Source organism: Fibroporia radiculosa (assembly GCF_000313525.1).
Source record: "Fibroporia radiculosa TFFH 294 genomic supercontigs, scaffold2568, whole genome shotgun sequence".
NCBI classification, from domain to species: domain Eukaryota; kingdom Fungi; phylum Basidiomycota; class Agaricomycetes; order Polyporales; family Fibroporiaceae; genus Fibroporia; species Fibroporia radiculosa.
Window position 1 is genome coordinate 3478 of NW_012133355.1, and position 18515 is coordinate 21992.

The following is an 18515-nucleotide window of genomic DNA, read 5'->3' on the forward strand; positions in this document are numbered from 1 at the left end:
GTGCTTGGAATTACAGCCTGCCAGGGGGTGCCACCCAGAGCTCCGAGGGATACTTGATACACCCAATTTGCAGTGGTTCACGGAACAATCCTGAGCAATTATGACCAGCTATGAACATGTCACCATATGCGGTCATTCTCCTCGTGCATTGACGAACCAGAGCCGCCATAGAAACAATTGTGAAGGAACGAGATTTTGTCGAGTCGAGCCGAGTCGAGTCGAGTCGCGCGCGCGCATTCGAAGCTGAGCGCGTGACCGATCTCACTCTTGCTTGTTTCTCTAGATCACTCATGCCTGTGTCCCGCGACCTGCGCAATCGCAAGACCACCAAAGCTACCCCGGCTAAATCCAGCCCTCCCGTGCAAACACAGGCATCCAGCCCCGACGAATTCTTTCCTTTTGCACGCTACATCTCCGCGACTGGCGTGCACGCGTGTTTGCTGGCCTTTACCGCTCTCGTTCTCCCCCGCACCTCACCCTCGTTTGTGGCCCACTTTGCCCCGTCCTGGCATCAGAACGCCGAACCTGCGGATTTTTCGCTACAGGGCACTCTCTCTTTGCTGACCCGCAGTCCCGTGCGGACGGTGTTATGGACATGTGTAGGCGCGGCAGTCCTGCAGGCTTGGTGGGCCAGCTGTCTGCAGGAATGGTTACTCGAGTCCCGGATGCAGAAGAGAGGCGTCACAGACGCAGCCGAGAAACCTAAACAGAAGCTTGATAAACGTGCTTCGGGTCGCCGACAGCTGGAGGTGTGTTGCTGATAGAATATGTACGCCGAGCGCTACTGACTCCTTCACGCCCTCGGTCCTGGCCGTTTAGACACTCAAAAATGCATCTCTCACCACGCTAGTAGCGTCGGTCGCTTTTCACATCTTGATCGTGCTGTTCGGCGCACCGATGGCGAGGTTAGACCATTCCGAGTTCCCGCTCGCCGAGCCCCGCTGACCACCGGGACATTTCAGCCACCCCGTGCAGACCTATTCCCTCGCTTTACTTCTGGCGCTTCTCACCGCGTGGACGCCTGCATATGTGTACGGGCCGCCTTCCCTCGGAACTAGCACAGAAGCTCTAGTGATTAGGTTGACTTGGATCCGGCTCTTCGCTGAATTGCGGTACGTTTTTCACGTCTTGCTCCTCATGACGAGCTTCGGCGGCTGTGAGCGCTGCATTCACACTGCTATCATTCAGGCCGCGCGGTGCTATCGAAAGAGCCATAGTTTACCCCGCGATCGGCTCTTTGTTCGGGTGTTGGTCAGGTGCAATCCCTATTGCCCTTGACTGGGATCGTCCATGGCAGGTCAGTTACTAATATTTTACGTCCGCTGGGCAGGAGCTGAGCACGACTCTGATCGGCCTCTCTAAATAGGCATGGCCGCTCACCCCCGCATATGGGGCTATATCCGGTTACATTTTGGGTTCTTTGGTGGCCGTCTCCGTCAGCGGGATCACCCATCTTGCATTAGCAGACTTATTATCGGCTCAAACTCCTGCAAAGAAGGAGTCTAAATCCCGTCAGAGGTAGCCGCTGTCTTGGTCCTGTGCTTCTATTCCTTGAGTCTATCCATACATCTTATCATCTATGTCGTGCGACAATCCTTCACTTTCATCCGGATCCGTGTCTCATGACAACACTGCGCGCACGTCTCCGATGGAATTCGTAAAGAAGTCAGGGACCGTTGTGGAGGCGTTCGGTCCAACTACCTCAGACTCATGCGTGATTCCTGTTGGTCGGACATGTGAACCATGTTGTGACGCTTCAGGATACCCGGGACCGTACCTGTGAGTACAAGCAAGGTCGCAAGACCACCCCGCTTGCCGAATTCGATGTCGGTGTTGAGACGATCGCCTACCATGATCGTTCGCTCAGGGTCATACTGGTATCTGAGTGCACCCGCGGCGTCCACAATGGTCAGCAATCCTCCCATCCACAAATAGGGCGGGCTTACTTTGCTCGAACACAATCCAGCATCGTCTCCGCCGGCTTTCCGATACTGATGGGCTTACGGCCTAACGCGAATGCCAGCGGTGCGCTGATAGATCCGGCCCCGGGGAGGAGGCCTTCAGCGCTTGGGTACGTGCTGTCAATGTTGGTCGCAAGAAACGCGCAATCTTTGTCACGGTGCAGGTACGCGAATGCCTTAGAGAGTTTGGTGTAGTTGACGGAGGTGTCAAGGCCACACACCACCGCTCCCACATTGGGGTCGGGGTGGAAGTTCTTGAGTGAGAAATCCGCAAGAGTGTTGTCAGCTGGGTCCTGCGCAGATTGTCAGATAATCGTGTGCGACAAGATGAGCGACGGTGGGATACAACTAACGGTACCGCCGAGGTGTGCTATGCCCTCTTCGTCTAGTTCTTCCTCGAGTCCCTTCATGCCGATCACGTATACTTTCTTTGTTTTCGGCATTTTCATGACGGACGAAATGTACACCGCCGATGCATATGCAGATCCGAAGACCTCATCCTGGACGATCGTTCAGTTCAATCAGATAGGGCGGAAATTGCGCAGAATTGAGTATTGGGTACACACAACGTCTACTTTCAAGCCGAGTTGGTCAAATTTCTTCTTGTAGTTCTTCCGTGATTTGGTAGCATTGTTCGTCACGAAAAACAGCTTCTTTTCTAGACAGCGCGAACAGAAAGAGCATCATGCGTTGTCCAGATTGAGAACATCGAGTGAATACACATACTACGTTCCCGAAGTAGACTTAAAACTTCCACCACGCCGTCGATCAAGTGATCCCCTCGCCAGAGGACACCATCACAGTCAAAGAGCCATGTGTCGTACTTATCAAGCAGTTCTTCGTAGTCGGCAGTGGCGGAAAGACGTTTGGACATTATTCTATCAGTCTAAGGTCCGAGGTTGGTGGCGATAACTTGGATGTGATTGTGCCCGACTTGATGCTTGTTAGTGACCGCAACTTTAATGGCGAACAACTTACTTATGAGAACAACTAGATTATCCTTATGGAGAAGACGAGCGTCACGTTCGCTACGGACGACCGTATGACTCAAGTTGTGGGCATTGATCCCACGAATACTTGCAGCGAACCCGAGTTGATACGCTCCAGACCAGACTGAAGTCTGCACACAAGTATGAGAGACCTCTGAGATCGTCGAACGCTACTCGTGAAGATGACCATTTTCACGTCTCGAGGCCCGGCAGATGGCCTAGAGAAGATTATAAACCAGCAGATACTCATTGACACAAGGCACGACTTCCGACGATGGCATGATTGAGCCAATACCGCATACCGACCTCATCGGTCATAGTTTTGTTGGTCATGTGTAAGCAGTATACATGCGTGCATGGCGCAAAAGGGATGGAACATCATCGCAATACTGAGGGACAGCCCACTGCAATCGAGGAACTACCAAGTGAAGGAATTGATACCGTCACTCTACTTCCTGCCTCCCTTCTCCTGTGACTTGATCACCTTCTTGACAATCTTGGCCTCCTCAACAAGGAATGCTCGGAGGATGCTACATATCATAGATAAAGGGACGCCGACGACGAGAGCAGGGGAGTACACCTACCGTTGCTTCACGCAATCTCCACATCTCGAACCACCATACGCCCTACGGACAGTCTTTTTTGTTCTCGAGACAACCGCGTATTGGCGAGGTCGCAGCGCAACAACCTGAAATCGGTCGCGTCAAGTAGGCACCATGAATTGTGGAACATGAGAACATACACCAGGCAATGCAATGCCACAGTCTCCGCACTTGGGTGCGGTAGCAAGCTTCTTGATGTGATGGTAGACGAGCTTACCACCTGGCGTCTTCACAATACGTCTGCGATTGGAAGTGGTGTTGTAAGGGTTGCGTTTGCGGAGCGTGACTCGTTGGGCCATTGGTAGGACTGTAAAGACGCAGAGTCAGCGCATTACTCGAACCTGGACTCTCACAGAAGGCCTGAGATCTAACGTTCCCTCCCTGCCAGTGATCGACAGTACTCTCAAATCTCCCGACTACTTTGTCTCAAAAATCGGGATACAACTCACATGGAGGGGATTGTGGTGATGAGATGCCTGTAAGTTCCAGAATTCAGACGCTTTGTCTCACAGGGATGCAGCATAAATCATGCATACCTTGATCTTGAACTTGCTGAGGCCCGCGCCGACGATAGTATCCTATGCGGTAAATCGAGTGTGGGTGGCTTGCAGGAGCTATACAGTCCCCGGTAATTGCCGAGAGCCATAACTCATAAGGATCCTTCAGCGCCCGTGGGAAGAATGCGTCACTCTGCCTGTTCGGCCCGCCAGATTTTGGGGACTGGGTTGGCTGCAACTTGCAGCTTTTGACTGCACATTTTTCTTCTCGATAGTCAAACAGATCATACAGGCTGCTCCAATTCTGACATAGGCTCAGCTATACCTGTAGGCTGTTGCGCGACCACCGCTGGCATCTCGAATGTGGGCGTGTGCAGTGCTCCTTATTCGACCAGTACTCGGGCTGTTCCTTGGCTATCACACTGTGGGTGTAAGTCTTAAAGAGATACTAGTAGACCACGTCGCTGTTCCTATCGCCAACGTCTTAAACCGGCTCTCATTTATTCAACATTGTCCATTTATCTGCGTTCACCAAATTGTGATTGTTGTTGCTCATATTGTCTTGCCTATGCATTGCTCGACTCGTCCTTCTCTAGTGTGTTTGTGAATAGGCCTGATGGATTGAGGAGGCTCTGTCCATTACTTCTATCTTCACTATCTCCAGTTTGCTGTCCGCGGCGTCCATTCTCATTGGCTAAGACCTGTAATCCGATGCACTGTGCTGCGCAGATGAACGCGAACTACCACATGTGAGATGCTGTTCGACGTATGTGAGTACTCGAAGCCCGGACTCTCGGAAAGTTGTGCAAGCTTGTCGTTGCCATGGTGGTGGCTGCGGCAATATCACTATATTGTCGGTGTTTAAAGCTTTCACGTAGGACTAGGAACATAGTCTACCCCAGCGTGCATTGTGTGCATCGACGTTTCTGTGTTCTTGAAGTGCGAGCCTCGCCTCCATCGTGCGGTCCGCCTGCGCCCAACGCCGTACGCCTCATTGACGCCGTCGGACTGCAATCATCTCATCACTGCCCTGAACTATTCGTGGACACTCATTGCCCTCCCCCTGCGCAGGGCAGTATATACAATACTGACGACTCTCAGCTGCCCATCCTAGTGTACACCTGTCTACTGTTCTGTAACGTTTCTGCAACATGAGTTCAAGGCCTCCGCCGGCAAGAGGCACGCACTCTCTCTCGCACTCGCCGGGCCACACTCACTGGTATCACACACGGCTTACAGGGACGGGATTCATTCTACGAGCTTATAATGCAAACTTGCGTCCAGTCGTTGCCGTTGGTAAGACACTCCACTTTACCTTTGCATCCAGAGATTTCGGGCTAAGTGACGTCGTGAAAACCCCCAGTCGCCCTGCTTTCAGTAATATGGAGTTTGATCTCGTGAGTGAGCCCCGCGTTGTTCTGAGTCTGTATTAAAAGGATACTTTCCAGACTTGTATGTATTTGCTCGGAGACGTGTCTCATGGTGGACAGCTGAATCATGGGTGTCTAGATCAGCAGCTTCCGAGCCGTTAATGTGGATAGTAATCGTATGTGCTTTTTCACCCTTCCAGCATCCGTACCTTCTAACACCGTACGTTGACCACACAGAGCATCAATCGAAGCTCGCAACCTTTGCTATTGTGCTGGGTGCGATATATTCCGGCATTTGCGGAATAGAGGTATTCGGATTGGTCTCTGCGGCTCTTGTGCGTGCCTTCACTTCCTCTGTTCCGCCGTATCCAGTCGCTGACAATGCCGTATAATTCTCCTAGCAACGACTTTGGATGGTTCGAATATATGCAATTCTATCTGTTCTCAGTGCTTTGTCGGTGGTCGGCACCGGCTTGATGAGAGTAATTCTTCACTTTGTGCTCAAAGTACGTCTGGTCTTGTATTGGTATGATGCATCCTGTTTGATGATGTGTTCTGCAGCAAGAATTAATTAACGAGTGCGTTTCAATTGCCCAAGGAGATGTTGTAGTATATGTGGGTTTGCTGTCTCGTTTGAAGAAACAGGTCTGACCGGTTACACAGCAATACGGGTTTTGGGGCCCTACATTCGAGGACAAACTGACGCTGCCAGAAGCGCAATCTTGTACGTTTCATATATCTTTCTGAGATGTCCCGGCAACTTTCACTGTTTGATACTGGCTTTCCGTAGATTGTGATAATTACTGGAGCCACGATTCTTTCGTGGAGATTATCTCGTTGATTATTGAAATTTGTACGCGGCCACTGTGGTTTGTCCAAGTGTGGTCCTTACTGATTCATCCCACACCTAGTCATCTCCGTATTCTTCAGTTCTATCGCATTTGCGTACTATCACCAACTTCTCGATCCCCAAAGTGTTGCCAATGTGTCACGAGTGCCTCGCTCAGAACCACACGAAGAAGCCTATCCGTCGCATTACAACCCCCCGTATCTAGGATATGACGCACCGTCTCAGTATGCACCGCCGGCCGGTCCTCCACCAGACGCAGATTTCGATGACGACAGTGTCACACTGTACGGCGGAGCAAAGCCTCCGATCTATACCGCAGATGACATGGACAAGTACGCAGAGGACAAGCAAGCAAAGACCAATCCATTCTCGGACTTTGATGAGCCGGTGGAGGCTGTGAGTCGCCCGGAAGAGAGAGATCAAGGGCTTGTGTAGTGTCGAAATAGAAGGTGGTCCCTGAGCCTTATGTTGCGGCGATTGCTCTTATCATCTTTCCATGCTTTCGGACATTGGACCATTGATCTTTCTCACGTCTGTCTGCTCTGAGTCCCGTGTAGCCTCTGCAATTCAGTGTAGTAATATTATGAAGGTGCTGTTATTGCTATATACTTGAGAAAATCAAAATATTGTTTTGGAACGTGTTGAACTGTTAACATTTGTGCTTACCCTATGCCGTCGTCTCAGTAGTTACAAGGCGAGTGCATTTTGAGACTGTTTTATCTCAGTACTGCCTCAGAACTAGTGTGCGGCTGTTGCTTCCAATGGACAAGAATGTGGCTATTTCATGATCCCCTTTGAGGACTGGAAGCGATAAGCGGGAATATCAAGGACTGTCAAGGCCGAGAGTATTGCGACATGATCTGACATCACCCCAATGTGGATTTGCCAACAGTCTATTGGAAGATCTCAGAACAATCAAATTACGGTATCAGAGTCGCGGAGACCAGTAAATTACAACAACACAAACGAAACCCACGAGATAGACGGTCGCAAACGGTTTGAACCACAATTTGACCACTGATGACCACTAAGCTTGTGAAACAGACCACGAACACGTGCAAGATAAGTTACAAGGACTCTGTCTAAGCAGAGAATGACAGCTGAAGGGTATACGACTAAAGGGTGAATGCAATGGCGCACACGGCGGCAAGACCTGTCAGAGCACTGATGCCGTGTGAGATAGCACCACTGGACTTGGTTTGAGAAGCACTGTGAGCATGGGTAATGCGGCAATAAGGGGTTTTGTTTCACATGCTTAGACAATTGCACTCACGATGAGCCGGACGAAGTAGTGGTAGCGCTGGTAGGAGTCGAGGAACTGCCGGAAGAAGTGGAGGTAGGACTCCCAGAGGCAGCGGTGAGCGTAACTTGCTGTCGGTGAGGAAAGATGAGTGAATCTCAAATTTCAACCCTCCGCGAAACACAGAATACTGACGACGGCGAGGCAAAGCTGTTGAGCATCCTGTTCAGCCTCAGTCAACTGGCTGCCGGTGCATGAGCTTTCGATGCAGGACGTGACGCTATCGACAAAGGCTGTGCTGTTGCACAGACAAGTATCATCGTCGGGGTTGCAGCCATCAAGGTTGGCAGATGCAAGGCACTCCTCCGCACAGTCTGAGAAGTTGAACAAATGTGAGCACCACGGCGATACCGTACAGTATTCCTCAGCACGCACTGGGGAATTGACGCTTGCTAAGAGAGAGGCTTGCAGCAGAGGCGGAGGCGATAGCGCCGAGAAAAGTTACAACTGCAAACGCGAAACGCATGTTGACAATGGGTGTGAGAGCAAAGAGCGGAGCAGTGACAAATGAAGGTCGAAGGAGTGCAAGAGCAAGGGTTGCTTATGCTGAGTGAGAACAGAGAGAAACCCAGAGACGAGTTGCTGTGGAGACTACACAAGCGAGGACTTTATATAGTGGAAAATCGCTTAGCCTTGGAACGATGTCGGGTGTAAATTTGGTGTTTGGACTTGATCAGTTTGGACCACTTGTTTGTATCCCAACGGGTGCATTTTGTCTGAAAGTGCCTAGACACCTCGGGAACGTCTGGGTAGATTCTGATTGTGCAGGAGGCGAGGAGAACAAGATCCATTGTTAGACGAGGTGAGAGGTTGGCATGAAAGGGATTGCCATTGTCGGCCATTCGCGCATTGTGCAACGGGCGCCGCGGAATCACAACTCCTACCTATTTCGGACACGCATAGATCTTCGTGCCTCGTGGCCCCGGACACACCCGAACTGTATAGTTTCGTCCAGCCACCCAAACCTTATTCCCTGTGCCACTGAGTGTAAATACGGCCAAAGTGGCTGATCCGCTGCTCACAGCGCCGTAGCTACCAGTCCCGTATCGACCTCGACATCCTCAAGACATGGTGAGTCTTTTTGCCTTTATGTACCCATAGGTCCATACCGACATTTGTGATTAGGCCCCCTCTAAGACCACAAAAAAGGTGCGACCAGGCCTTCAATTGATAATCGAGTGGGCCTGATTTATCTTCATCTTTCCTCCGTCCAAAATGGCTGGCTTGGTGTTCTCCAACCTATCGCACACATCCTAGTCCGGCAAGGCACGCTCCGCCCTCCAAGATGTTGTAACTCGCGACTACACCATCCACCTCCACAAGCGCGTGCACGGCCGCTCTTTCAAGAAACGCGCTCCTTGGGCTGTCAAGTCCGTCGTTGATTTCGCGCAAAAGGCGATGGGGACTGGGGACGTGCGGCTCGACCCAAAACTGAACCAGGCACTCTGGGCGCGGGGGATCAAGTCGGTGCCTCACAGAATACGTGTGAGACTGGAGCGTTAGTAATATCATTAGAATGATAAGTGTGTTGCATAATGATGGTGGTTTTATAGGCAAGCGAAATGATGAGGAGAACGCGAAGGAGAAGCTGTACACCTATGCATCATATGTCGAAGTTGATTCGTTCAAGGTGTGTTTGCATCTTGTACATTTTTTTTTTGCCGTACTGAGTTTTGTTCTCAAGGGTTTGGAGACGGTAGTGGTTGACACTGAGTAGACAGTAATCACATTTTGGGATGACAGTAAGTCGCGGGAAGTGCGTGCTTCAGTTTTTTCTGGAGCCATCACTATGCCAGTCATGCCAGAACCTTGTATGCTCTAAGATGCATTTTTTCCCTTATCGTATGTCGAACAAGGTGCCCAGTTTGCAGTTACTTCACCTCATTCTACGCAGAGAAGTTTCTGCATTATCATTATACGACATGTAATCTACAAGTGTGTGATGGTGCCCAGCTCCCGAGCATGAGATTGTCCAACATCCCAAGTATTTTCGATCATAGCATATGCATGTTGCGATCGTGCCGGACCCGTACCGCGTCTGAACTCATTGACTTGTTTGGCATTCGCTCCCAGATAGGATCTACATCTGGTCCGTCGAGGTCGCCTGCGCCGTCCCATCCCCAGCACCACACTATTTCACGACGATATTAACTCTGTTCAGAGCAAGCGATCTACAGCAATGAACATACCGTATTCGGGTCCTGGGACAAAATCCAATGGAAGACTCTCTTCATCAGTAAACAGGCGGTCATGAGGCCCGAACCATGCCCGGTCTTGGGGGTCTGTTCGTGGGTTGTCTGGAAGACCACCTAGACGAACATAACCCCTAATGGCAGTCAGGTTCCTCCTTGACGGGTGGATGATGTTGTACACCCTCTTGAGTAATTTATGTCAGTCGTACACCTTTATGACACGTAAATTACCATTGGTACCCACCGAATCGTAGGCTAGCTTGACTCTGGGGACCATTATAATCCGCCCGTAGCCAGACTCCCAATAGTCGTTGCAGATAAGACTGCATTCAGATGCGGAACACTCTCCGTCGACTATGCGGGCCATACGGAAGCGTATATGCGGTGGCGTATAGAATGGCGCAGGATCAAGAATAGCGATACCATTCCAGCAAGATTGCACTTGGATTGGAAGATGCCGCTGGAAACGGTCTTGAGAGGCACCATGATGAAAGACCGACTCAAAAGGCGCATTTTCCAGCGCAGTCCCGTTTATGTCACGGGCCACCCAGTTATCATAGAAGACGGGCGAGCCCTGGACAACGGATGAGCGTAACGTAGAAAAATGTAGCAGGTTACGCACGAGTTCGTCATGGTACATGTAGTCTGCCGCACATGTGATGCCTGCATTGTTTCTCCGGCTCTGCCAGATGAGCTCCAGGAGGTCGTCTACACATGGTAAGACATCATTCATGAAGATGATTGTGTCGAAATATTCGTTTTCCGCGTCCCGTAGCTCGTGCAGCGGCACGAACGCTGCATTCCGCACTTCTGCAAGGTATTCAATACGGTGGTTAAACGCGCCTCTTGTACGCATCGACGTGCGGATTGTAATGCGCATGCCCACGGAGCGGCAGAGCGCGTCAAAGATACGCAAAAGCGCCTTCGTCTGATCGGTGGACCCATTCTCGTATATTGACACGTACACATTGTGATAACCCAGTATAGCGGCGACGCGAAAGAGGGTTGCGAATAAGTCCGGTATGACATCGAACGAATTGTATAGATTGATGGCAAAGAAGTACTTGTGCGTGTCTGGTGGAAGTCCGCGTCTTGAAGGGGGTATGAAATCGCCCTCTGGACCAGTTCCAAGTCCAAGGGCGTCAAGCCAGGATGTTTGTGAGGGGGACTCGTGTCCGATGAGCGATGCATATCGCTCTTCCGCTTGTTCTTTGTACATGGGCTGAGCATGCCGTGTGCATTCTTTCGTGTAGTGCGGGGAGAGTGTAGTAAGAAGCTCAAATACGCGAAAACGCTGTTCAAGAGTGGGCAAAGCAATGGGCTGTCGTATGCGGGCCGCGTGGTATGCTGCTGGACTATGCGCTCCTCGCCAAGAGGTATGGGCAGACTAGAACCTGTGAGCTTCAGAAACGCATTTAGAGTATATTCCTTACTTGTGCCATGAACAACCTAGCGATGAACAGTCCGAGAAAAACGCCGAGAGATAGGGAAACCCATGTGGGCAGTCGCTTCAGTGGATTGTTGCTCTTTGGCTTCATAACTTCCGTCTGTGAACGGTGTATATAGCGAGAACAAAGAAGACGGACTTGTAAAGTCAACTAGACTTACACTCTTCTAGTAGGAGCGACGTGATAGTCCAACCCAATGACCGAAGAACTCGTCAGACCCCTCTATCACTCTGCGCGTAACCAACTCTTCCACTTAAATCCTGAAAGCTTCACAGACAACGTAAAGGGGCATCAACTGAGAAATCGATCTCGGAACACAGCAAGGAAATCAGAGCGGAAGCAATCTAGGAGGTGGAGGCAAAGAGGGTGGATGGTAAAGGTCATTTTCCGTAACCAAATATGGCGAAAGGAGTGAGCTGTCTGCTTGATGGGCGTTCCGCCACCGCTTCCGCCACCTTCAATCCTCACCCCTCCTTTCCTCCTACTTCGACCTTCCCTCCTCTTCTATCCGCCCTGGCGACGACGAGTTCGCGTGTATGCAACGGCGCTCTGGAAAAGCATACGCACATATATCTCCTCCCCTAGGACCTACTCGGATGGGCTCAGATTCAGAAAAGTCCTCACGCTTGAACCAGAAGAGCCTCGGTGTCACGAATCGAATATGGCTTCTTCTCGCGTTTTTCCTCTCCCTTGTCGTCTTCACTCGCTTAATACTACCCACCGATGTTAATAACACGCGGCATAGACTTCTAAGCTTAGATCTGAAGCCGAAAAACTACCTCAATATCACGGATGGAAATCTGATGCCGTTCTCATTCTGTCCTGCACTTGGACCTGGCGACGAGCTGACGTCCAAATATGATCCAGTTGCTCTTGCAAAGACGAGGTTTCACACTGGGAGTGGGGCACGGATTCAGCGCGTCATCAGCAAGGCACTGTCAGGCCTACCAGTGACGATCAGTGTTGTCGGCGGTTCAGGTGAGTTGTTTGCTTTAGACTTGCCATAACCCAACATTCGTTAAGTGAACATTTTCAACATCCACACGAAATCTCGACGACTGGGTGTTGGTTCACTCGTTTGATTCTATTTGCATACGGCTGACTGGGTTTGTTAACCCAGTGAGCTAATGTCTGATGGTCTTTCAGTGTCGTCCTAGAAGTCCTATACCTTCTACTGTCCATCGATCTCATACTCGCTTCATGCATCTCATAAAATAGTGTCATTTTGCATTTGGGCATCGGACACTACTTGAAGATGAAGATTTCCTTTTGACTTCGTAACTGGAAATTGTCTGCATAATGAGTCTCCTTTTTTGATGCCATGACCATTTGGTCCGATTCCATTCTCGTTTCTTTATTCGATATTCACAATCTCACCAACCATTCAGTGTCTGCTTGCCACGGAGCTGGCGATGACCCATTATCGCCTCATTGCTATCCCTCAAGATTCTTCAATTGGTGGAACAGCGTGTTCCCCCATCCAGCCTCAGAGCTGACCAACGGCGCGATGCGACGCACAAATTCAGCATATTTCGCGTTCTGTAATGCCCATCATATACCCGACGTCACAGACCTCGTAATAATTGAGCTCGACGTTGATGACGCAAAGTGAGTCCGTCAAGAAAATCTGTGAACATTTATTTACTCTCACTTACACGGAATACTATAGCGGTCAAGTCGCAATGGATGAGTTTGAGCTACTTATTCGATCTATACTATTACGCCCGGATCAACCGGCTGTCCTCATACTTGGACATTTCAGCCCACAATCTGCCCAAGCTAATGGATTTAGTGGACCCGATCACTGGCATAGCCTGGTCGCGCAATTCTACGATGTACCTCACATCAGGTGTGTCTGGTTATCATCCTCGTTTATGTGACCTCTAAAGTCGATGTAGTATAAAACCCCTCCTCTATCCTGATTACATGACGAACCCATCATTGGTAGACCGTTATTTTGTCGACCCAATTCTTGCTAACGTAGCGGGACACGAAGTCCTCGCTGACATTCTGGTGTCCTACTTTCAGTCGCAAGTTTGTGCTGCATGGGGCGCTCTGACAGGCGCATCACACGAACTGTTGCCCTCGCTCTCTTCACCCATATTTATTGACAACAACGTCAAGCAGCCTACAGATGCGCGAGGCTTGTTTGGAGGTGTGGCGCAACGCAAAGGTGCAGCGGGCGCAGCAGCGCCTGAGAACGACTGGACCGATCCGGACGGTGGCAGCAACGTCAATTTGAATCCCTTACCCTTCCTAGAGCCTAATCTAAAGGCTCCCTCACTCCACCAGAATCTGCGGGTACCCCCTGTGCGTATCAGCACCCGTCCGGCGGACCTAGAGACACATCCGTTCGTTGAGGTGGCTCCGTATTGCGTGTCTGCCAACGATTTGGTCAACCCATTGCCGCTGTCAATGTTTGAGGGATCTGGTTGGGCAGCCTTCCACCCTCGCCCAGGCTCGGCGGACCTGTCATCGCACGCGCATTATTTTTATACTAGTTTGCCCACGAGTAAACTCAGGGTTAGCATTCAAGTCAGCGGTGGCGATGTCGGTATATACTATGTCAAGGAGCCTAGTAGTAGAGTGGGGCTTGGTAGCGCTGTTGAATGCTGGGTTGACGACAACTACGCGGGTGCAGTCGTCATCGAGAATGCAGCTCAAGTAGGAGAATTGACACCAGCGTACGTGATATTACATTCGTGCGCTTCTCTCGCGCTTATCCTTGTAATTAGATTGGAGGTCATAGACCGCCATGTTACATCAGGATCACATTTCGTCGAATGTCAGCTTATGGGAGAGGAAGATGACCGCAACATCCCAGCATTTAGAATTATAGGTATATTTGCAACGTGACGATTCGCCTCAGACGCTGTTCTGTTACCGTGTACTTCTTTTAATCATGCTGGATTACGACACTGCTGTATCTGTACGGATGTGGGCGCAATCTGTCAAATTCGAAGATCAGATGGACGATGTGAGCGTGATGGCCCATTTTACTCGGATCAATTCTATCTTCAAGCCAGCATCTTCTGCCCTCGCGCCTGGCGCCATGTTCGTGAGCCCGGTAACACATGTTGGCCGGATGACATGCGGACGGGCAAATGCGTGGATGGATATTAACCTGGTCATACAGTGATGAAGCTTGATCAGAAGGTAAGGGTACAAAAGGGGGAGCCGGTAAGATAGAGTCCGTTCTTACCACGATGGGGGCTAATTTTTAAGCTTGCCTTCATAGACCTATGCTTTTTTCGATAGACGATTCAGTTTCAGTACTTGGATTAGTCACTGGAACTCGCCGCAGAGAGCGTTCAAGGGGTTTGGATCAAGATACATGCGGTGGTCATCATAACTCGGCAGTTTCAGTATCACACCATACGTTTTGAGGTTCAGAGAGGAATGCCCCCACGATATCTACTATCAATCCTTGCACAAGGCAACCGGCTGGATCCGTGGAGTGTCAAGCTTCGAAATCCCAAGGTGTCACGCATGATGCATGAGGGCTTCGCAAGCGCCCAGTAGCAGGCGAACGCCACCGTATACAAACGTACGTCCTGAACAGGCAGCCAAGTTCTACGCAGTTTCTCACTCCAAATGGTTGTCCTTGTAATGCGTTGCGCGATATCAGCTCTCATGAACCGGGTTTCACAACTTCCCCGTCTCAATCACGACTAGAACGTTTGACGATCTCGTAAATACCACGTCGATGCACAAACGAGTGCCTAGATGGGGTTCGCCACACTCTCAGTTGGTGGAACCCCAGGAGTGGTGACGACTGTGCCCTATAGATGTGCTCTAACCCGTAATGTCTTGACCCATTTTTATATGAAATATAAAGCTCTCCGTTTGCCTCTGCGACCGGGTCTGGCTTTCCAGCTTTTTGGCATTCACTTTCCATCGCTCCGGAATTCCACTCCCTCTGAAGGCTTGAAAGTTGCTCTGCAGCATTATCCCACCCGCGATACTTGCGTACATCATGGTTGCGACATTCATTTTGACACGTACTTTTGCCATATCCGCGTTATTCGTTGGAGGTAAGTGTCACATTGTTTCCTTACACAACTACACAACTATTCAACATACCTCTTCCTAGCGGTTAACCTCGCACGTGCTGCGCCTATCGTTGTCTCCCCAAACGCTGGAATGGTTGAACAATGGTGTTACGTCCATGCCTCTGTCTCCGCCGAGTCGGTGCGCGTAATTCAATCTGCTCGCCACTGTATTCTGACGTTGTGTGTAGTCCTCTGGATCATTACCCCTTCTCAATGTGATGGATCCCCCCATTGATATAGCGTCCCTTATCATGAAATGCCCGGAGCAGATGAGGCTGTTATTTTCTGTAGGCCATCTCGTCATTCTGCTAGTGGCAACTGGGATTAAATCTACCCAGGATGTTGAAAATGTCGACGACACATCGATATCAGCTCGACTCATGTCTCAAGCTGTGCGTGTGGCGGTCATCTATGAGACAATTGGCGTAAATGACATCTATTGTAGTCTTCCAAGCGGAGATCAATCTTGGACGAAGTGATGGCAGGCATTTTCAGGCGCACACCCGCTGACTTGTCTACTGACAGTGTAATATTCTGTCTACATCTACTCGTCTACTCGTCTCTTACATATCATTTATGGACAGTGCCGTGAAGAGGGTTGCATGAAGAAGCGCATTCCAGACACAGATAGTGTATGTTTTTTTTTCTTGTGTCTAAAGCACGCTCTTATCTTAATGATAGTGCCGCGAGGAGGGATGCATGAAGAGACGCGCACCGGGTGCGGACAACGTGAGTTGCCTTTTACTTGTCATGCGCTATGTCGTGACTCGGTATACAAAATGTGCTTCAGTGTCGCGGTGAGGGGTGTATGTAACCTCACAGTACAGCCTCAGCCAACTACTGCTGGTACTCTCCTTCAGCCGCCTCGCGGCCCTTCCATCACAGTGCCGCTCTCCTTTACCCTCTGCTTCCTACTTCCTTTATTCGTGCGTTCAATCTTATTATTCGCGTCACCATTATTCTCTTCGGTGTTACCATCTGCACTCGACGCTCTTTCTTGGTACGCGTTTATATTTCAGCAGAAGGAGGAAAGTCAATGCCGCCCCAAGAGAGCGTGGCTTGTCCCTCGAACCCCAAGGTCATTTTAGTATTCCCCGCTGGCGAAAACTCATACCTAATCATTCATTGGTAAACTATGTGCTAATTGCCACCTGTCGTGTACTGTACTCTGCCTACTACTTTCCACCGTGTCCATTCCGGTTGTCCCTTTTCGTTATAGATTTATGTGGTACCATTTGTGATAGCTTGAATCGATGGCTCACGATCACGATGGTTTATCATTTTGCTTGCTGAAGAACACGTATCGGCAAGATCTTTCTATACCTAGTGGTATCGCAGTATCGCCAAATAAGTCTGAAGGTCGAAGGATCGGTGCAGTGTACGTGCAGCTCGGTGATCGGTAGCTTGATAATGATCTAAAATATCATAACGATCCTTAAAAGTAGTTCATGTCCCAGTCCTCACGGGAGAAATGCACTGTTCAAATCGCGTTCAACAGATAATAGATCCTTGTGCCGCAGTGCACCGTCGTGCAGCCAGGCTGATAAACTGGGCTCGATCGACTCGACCCTCCTCGTACTCTCTATCTTCAACTACAGCGCTCTCATTGAAATTTATCGCAAAAAGTCATTTGGCTGCTTAAATTCAAGCATCTTTATTATGTACTGTAACAATTCGGCGAACATAATTGAAGCCGCGAAGTGACGCAAAATGGACATTCAGGGGATTGAACCCTGGACCTCACGCAAATGACTATGCGAAGCGTGCGCGCTACCACTGTGCCAAATGCCCATATCGGCTGGAAGGCTAGCGGTCAATACAATTTGTGTCTCATGATTTGATATAAAGAAGGGTTCCGCGAACACATGTCATACTACTGTAAATTAGGGCAACGAGGATTCCTCGAGGCGTACAATACCCTCCGGTGAAGTCTATAGGGCAGGTCAACATCCGAGTGCAGGCTTGCTATGACTCTAGAGCGGCGACAATTCCATATGCAGCGGCAGCGGCAGCACCACCGACCAGGAGCGTGCTTACAGCACCCCATACGTAGCCACCAACGCCATGCCCAGCTGCCCCTGTGATACGTGCCTTGACAGCTCCAAATACGAGTAGAACGAATCCGGTAACAAGACAAGAGTATATAAGCGCAATGTGGGCAATAGGTTCTAATGAAATCGTGAGCGATAGATACGCACCCATGGAAATGAAGACCTACCAAAGAAATATGGAAGAAGAGGAATTAAGCCTCCCAAAAGATAGCCCATGCCGATGGTGAACGCCGAAATATACAGCCGGCGTGTGGGCACTTCTTCCATGCCCTCTCCAAATTTGACCAAAAACGCCGATAGACCAACGCTATTGCTCCACCGAAGCCCTGCTTCGGAATCTGTTCTGCTAACCCTGCTTGCCGTATCGCTGCCGCTTGCACTTGCGCCGCCGTCTCCGGACGAATCGAGTTCAACGTTCATGAGGCATTGTGCCACAGAGCGACTGGTCTTCTCGTCGACACCAATCGGCCCAAGAACGGCGTGCACCTCGCGCTCCATCTCTCCTTCGCAGCTTCGGAGCACTCGGGCGCGCGTTTGTTTTCGCAAGAATCGGTAGTGATCTCGTTCCGCCTGTGACGCGAGGAAGCCGCCAATGCCCATTGAAATGGCCCCCGCAATGAGCTCTGCGATGCCACCGAGAATGACCAGCTTGGACTCGCCAAGCGACGATAGACCGGCAGTCAATGCAAACGGGACTGTCAAACCATCAGACAGCCCGATGACACTACAAACAGGCGTAAGCGGGAGTAACAGTGTCAGCGTGGCGGTGTACAATAATGACAAGACTTACACATCTCGGACAACATCCGGGTCGACCAAGGTGCGCTCGTCGTCACCTGCGAGCTCTTTGCAACACACTCCCTCGCGGTCGAGTCTATCACATTTGGCAATGGCGGATGCGTCATCGCTTGCGGTGTGGGTGATTGGCCATACGTGTGGCTTTGCGCTTGAATCTCCATTTTGACGGCCAGGAAGAGGGACAGAGGGGGCGGGGGATGTTGGTGAGGCCATAGCAAGAATTGGACAGAGATACAGAGAAGGGAGTCGGATATAAAGAAAGGCAGGCGCGGAACTTGAGCATGGAGTGCTGAGCTAAGTGTATGCACACGTGACCACACCACTCATGTGTCGACCAAAAATACCGCGTCCCTCAATGCTCTAATATGCCCGTTCCAATTGGTGGACTCAAGGGCCAGTTGTCCT

General features: G+C 50.4%; 8 protein-coding genes across 8 annotated transcripts; 4 read left to right on the forward strand and 4 right to left on the reverse strand.

Moving 5' to 3' along the window:
• Positions 1–290: 290 nt before the first annotated feature.
• On the forward strand, positions 291–1522 carry FIBRA_04058 (uncharacterized protein; the record flags this gene model as incomplete). The annotated part of the gene is made up of 5 exons (XM_012325877.1): positions 291–749; positions 820–854; positions 963–1112; positions 1189–1297; positions 1367–1522. The coding sequence occupies 5 exons, from the start codon at positions 291–293 to the stop codon at positions 1520–1522; spliced, it is 909 nt and encodes a 302-aa protein (XP_012181267.1).
• A 98-nt stretch (positions 1523–1620) lies between these two features.
• Positions 1621–2835, reverse strand: FIBRA_04059 (uncharacterized protein; the record flags this gene model as incomplete). The annotated part of the gene is made up of 6 exons (XM_012325878.1): positions 1621–1721; positions 1778–1881; positions 1947–2254; positions 2315–2461; positions 2528–2619; positions 2688–2835. 6 exons carry the CDS (start codon positions 2833–2835, stop codon positions 1621–1623), a joined length of 900 nt encoding a protein of 299 aa, XP_012181268.1.
• A 563-nt stretch (positions 2836–3398) lies between these two features.
• FIBRA_04060 (uncharacterized protein) lies at positions 3399–4405 on the reverse strand (the record flags this gene model as incomplete). Its single annotated transcript, XM_012325879.1, has 6 exons — positions 3399–3480; positions 3535–3638; positions 3693–3859; positions 4002–4028; positions 4089–4281; positions 4340–4405. The coding sequence occupies 6 exons, from the start codon at positions 4403–4405 to the stop codon at positions 3399–3401; spliced, it is 639 nt and encodes a 212-aa protein (XP_012181269.1).
• A 795-nt stretch (positions 4406–5200) lies between these two features.
• On the forward strand, positions 5201–9286 carry FIBRA_04061 (uncharacterized protein; the record flags this gene model as incomplete). The annotated part of the gene is made up of 13 exons (XM_012325880.1): positions 5201–5446; positions 5559–5595; positions 5657–5754; positions 5821–5925; positions 5981–6034; positions 6083–6143; positions 6210–6272; positions 6331–6665; positions 8602–8640; positions 8695–8718; positions 8827–9067; positions 9123–9199; positions 9254–9286. The coding sequence occupies 13 exons, from the start codon at positions 5201–5203 to the stop codon at positions 9284–9286; spliced, it is 1413 nt and encodes a 470-aa protein (XP_012181270.1).
• A 277-nt stretch (positions 9287–9563) lies between these two features.
• FIBRA_04062 (uncharacterized protein) lies at positions 9564–10980 on the reverse strand (the record flags this gene model as incomplete). Its single annotated transcript, XM_012325881.1, has 4 exons — positions 9564–9700; positions 9759–9945; positions 10006–10335; positions 10384–10980. 4 exons carry the CDS (start codon positions 10978–10980, stop codon positions 9564–9566), a joined length of 1251 nt encoding a protein of 416 aa, XP_012181271.1.
• Positions 10981–11608: 628 nt separating this feature from the next.
• FIBRA_04063 (uncharacterized protein) lies at positions 11609–14065 on the forward strand (the record flags this gene model as incomplete). Its single annotated transcript, XM_012325882.1, has 6 exons — positions 11609–11735; positions 11795–12187; positions 12598–12817; positions 12879–13058; positions 13108–13893; positions 13945–14065. 6 exons carry the CDS (start codon positions 11609–11611, stop codon positions 14063–14065), a joined length of 1827 nt encoding a protein of 608 aa, XP_012181272.1.
• A 1120-nt stretch (positions 14066–15185) lies between these two features.
• On the forward strand, positions 15186–16393 carry FIBRA_04064 (uncharacterized protein; the record flags this gene model as incomplete). The annotated part of the gene is made up of 8 exons (XM_012325883.1): positions 15186–15243; positions 15303–15400; positions 15450–15653; positions 15707–15787; positions 15846–15893; positions 15943–15990; positions 16052–16067; positions 16122–16393. 8 exons carry the CDS (start codon positions 15186–15188, stop codon positions 16391–16393), a joined length of 825 nt encoding a protein of 274 aa, XP_012181273.1.
• An 833-nt stretch (positions 16394–17226) lies between these two features.
• FIBRA_04065 (uncharacterized protein) lies at positions 17227–18323 on the reverse strand (the record flags this gene model as incomplete). The annotated part of the gene is made up of 3 exons (XM_012325884.1): positions 17227–17429; positions 17480–18036; positions 18103–18323. 3 exons carry the CDS (start codon positions 18321–18323, stop codon positions 17227–17229), a joined length of 981 nt encoding a protein of 326 aa, XP_012181274.1.
• Between the last annotated feature and the right edge of the window lie 192 nt (positions 18324–18515).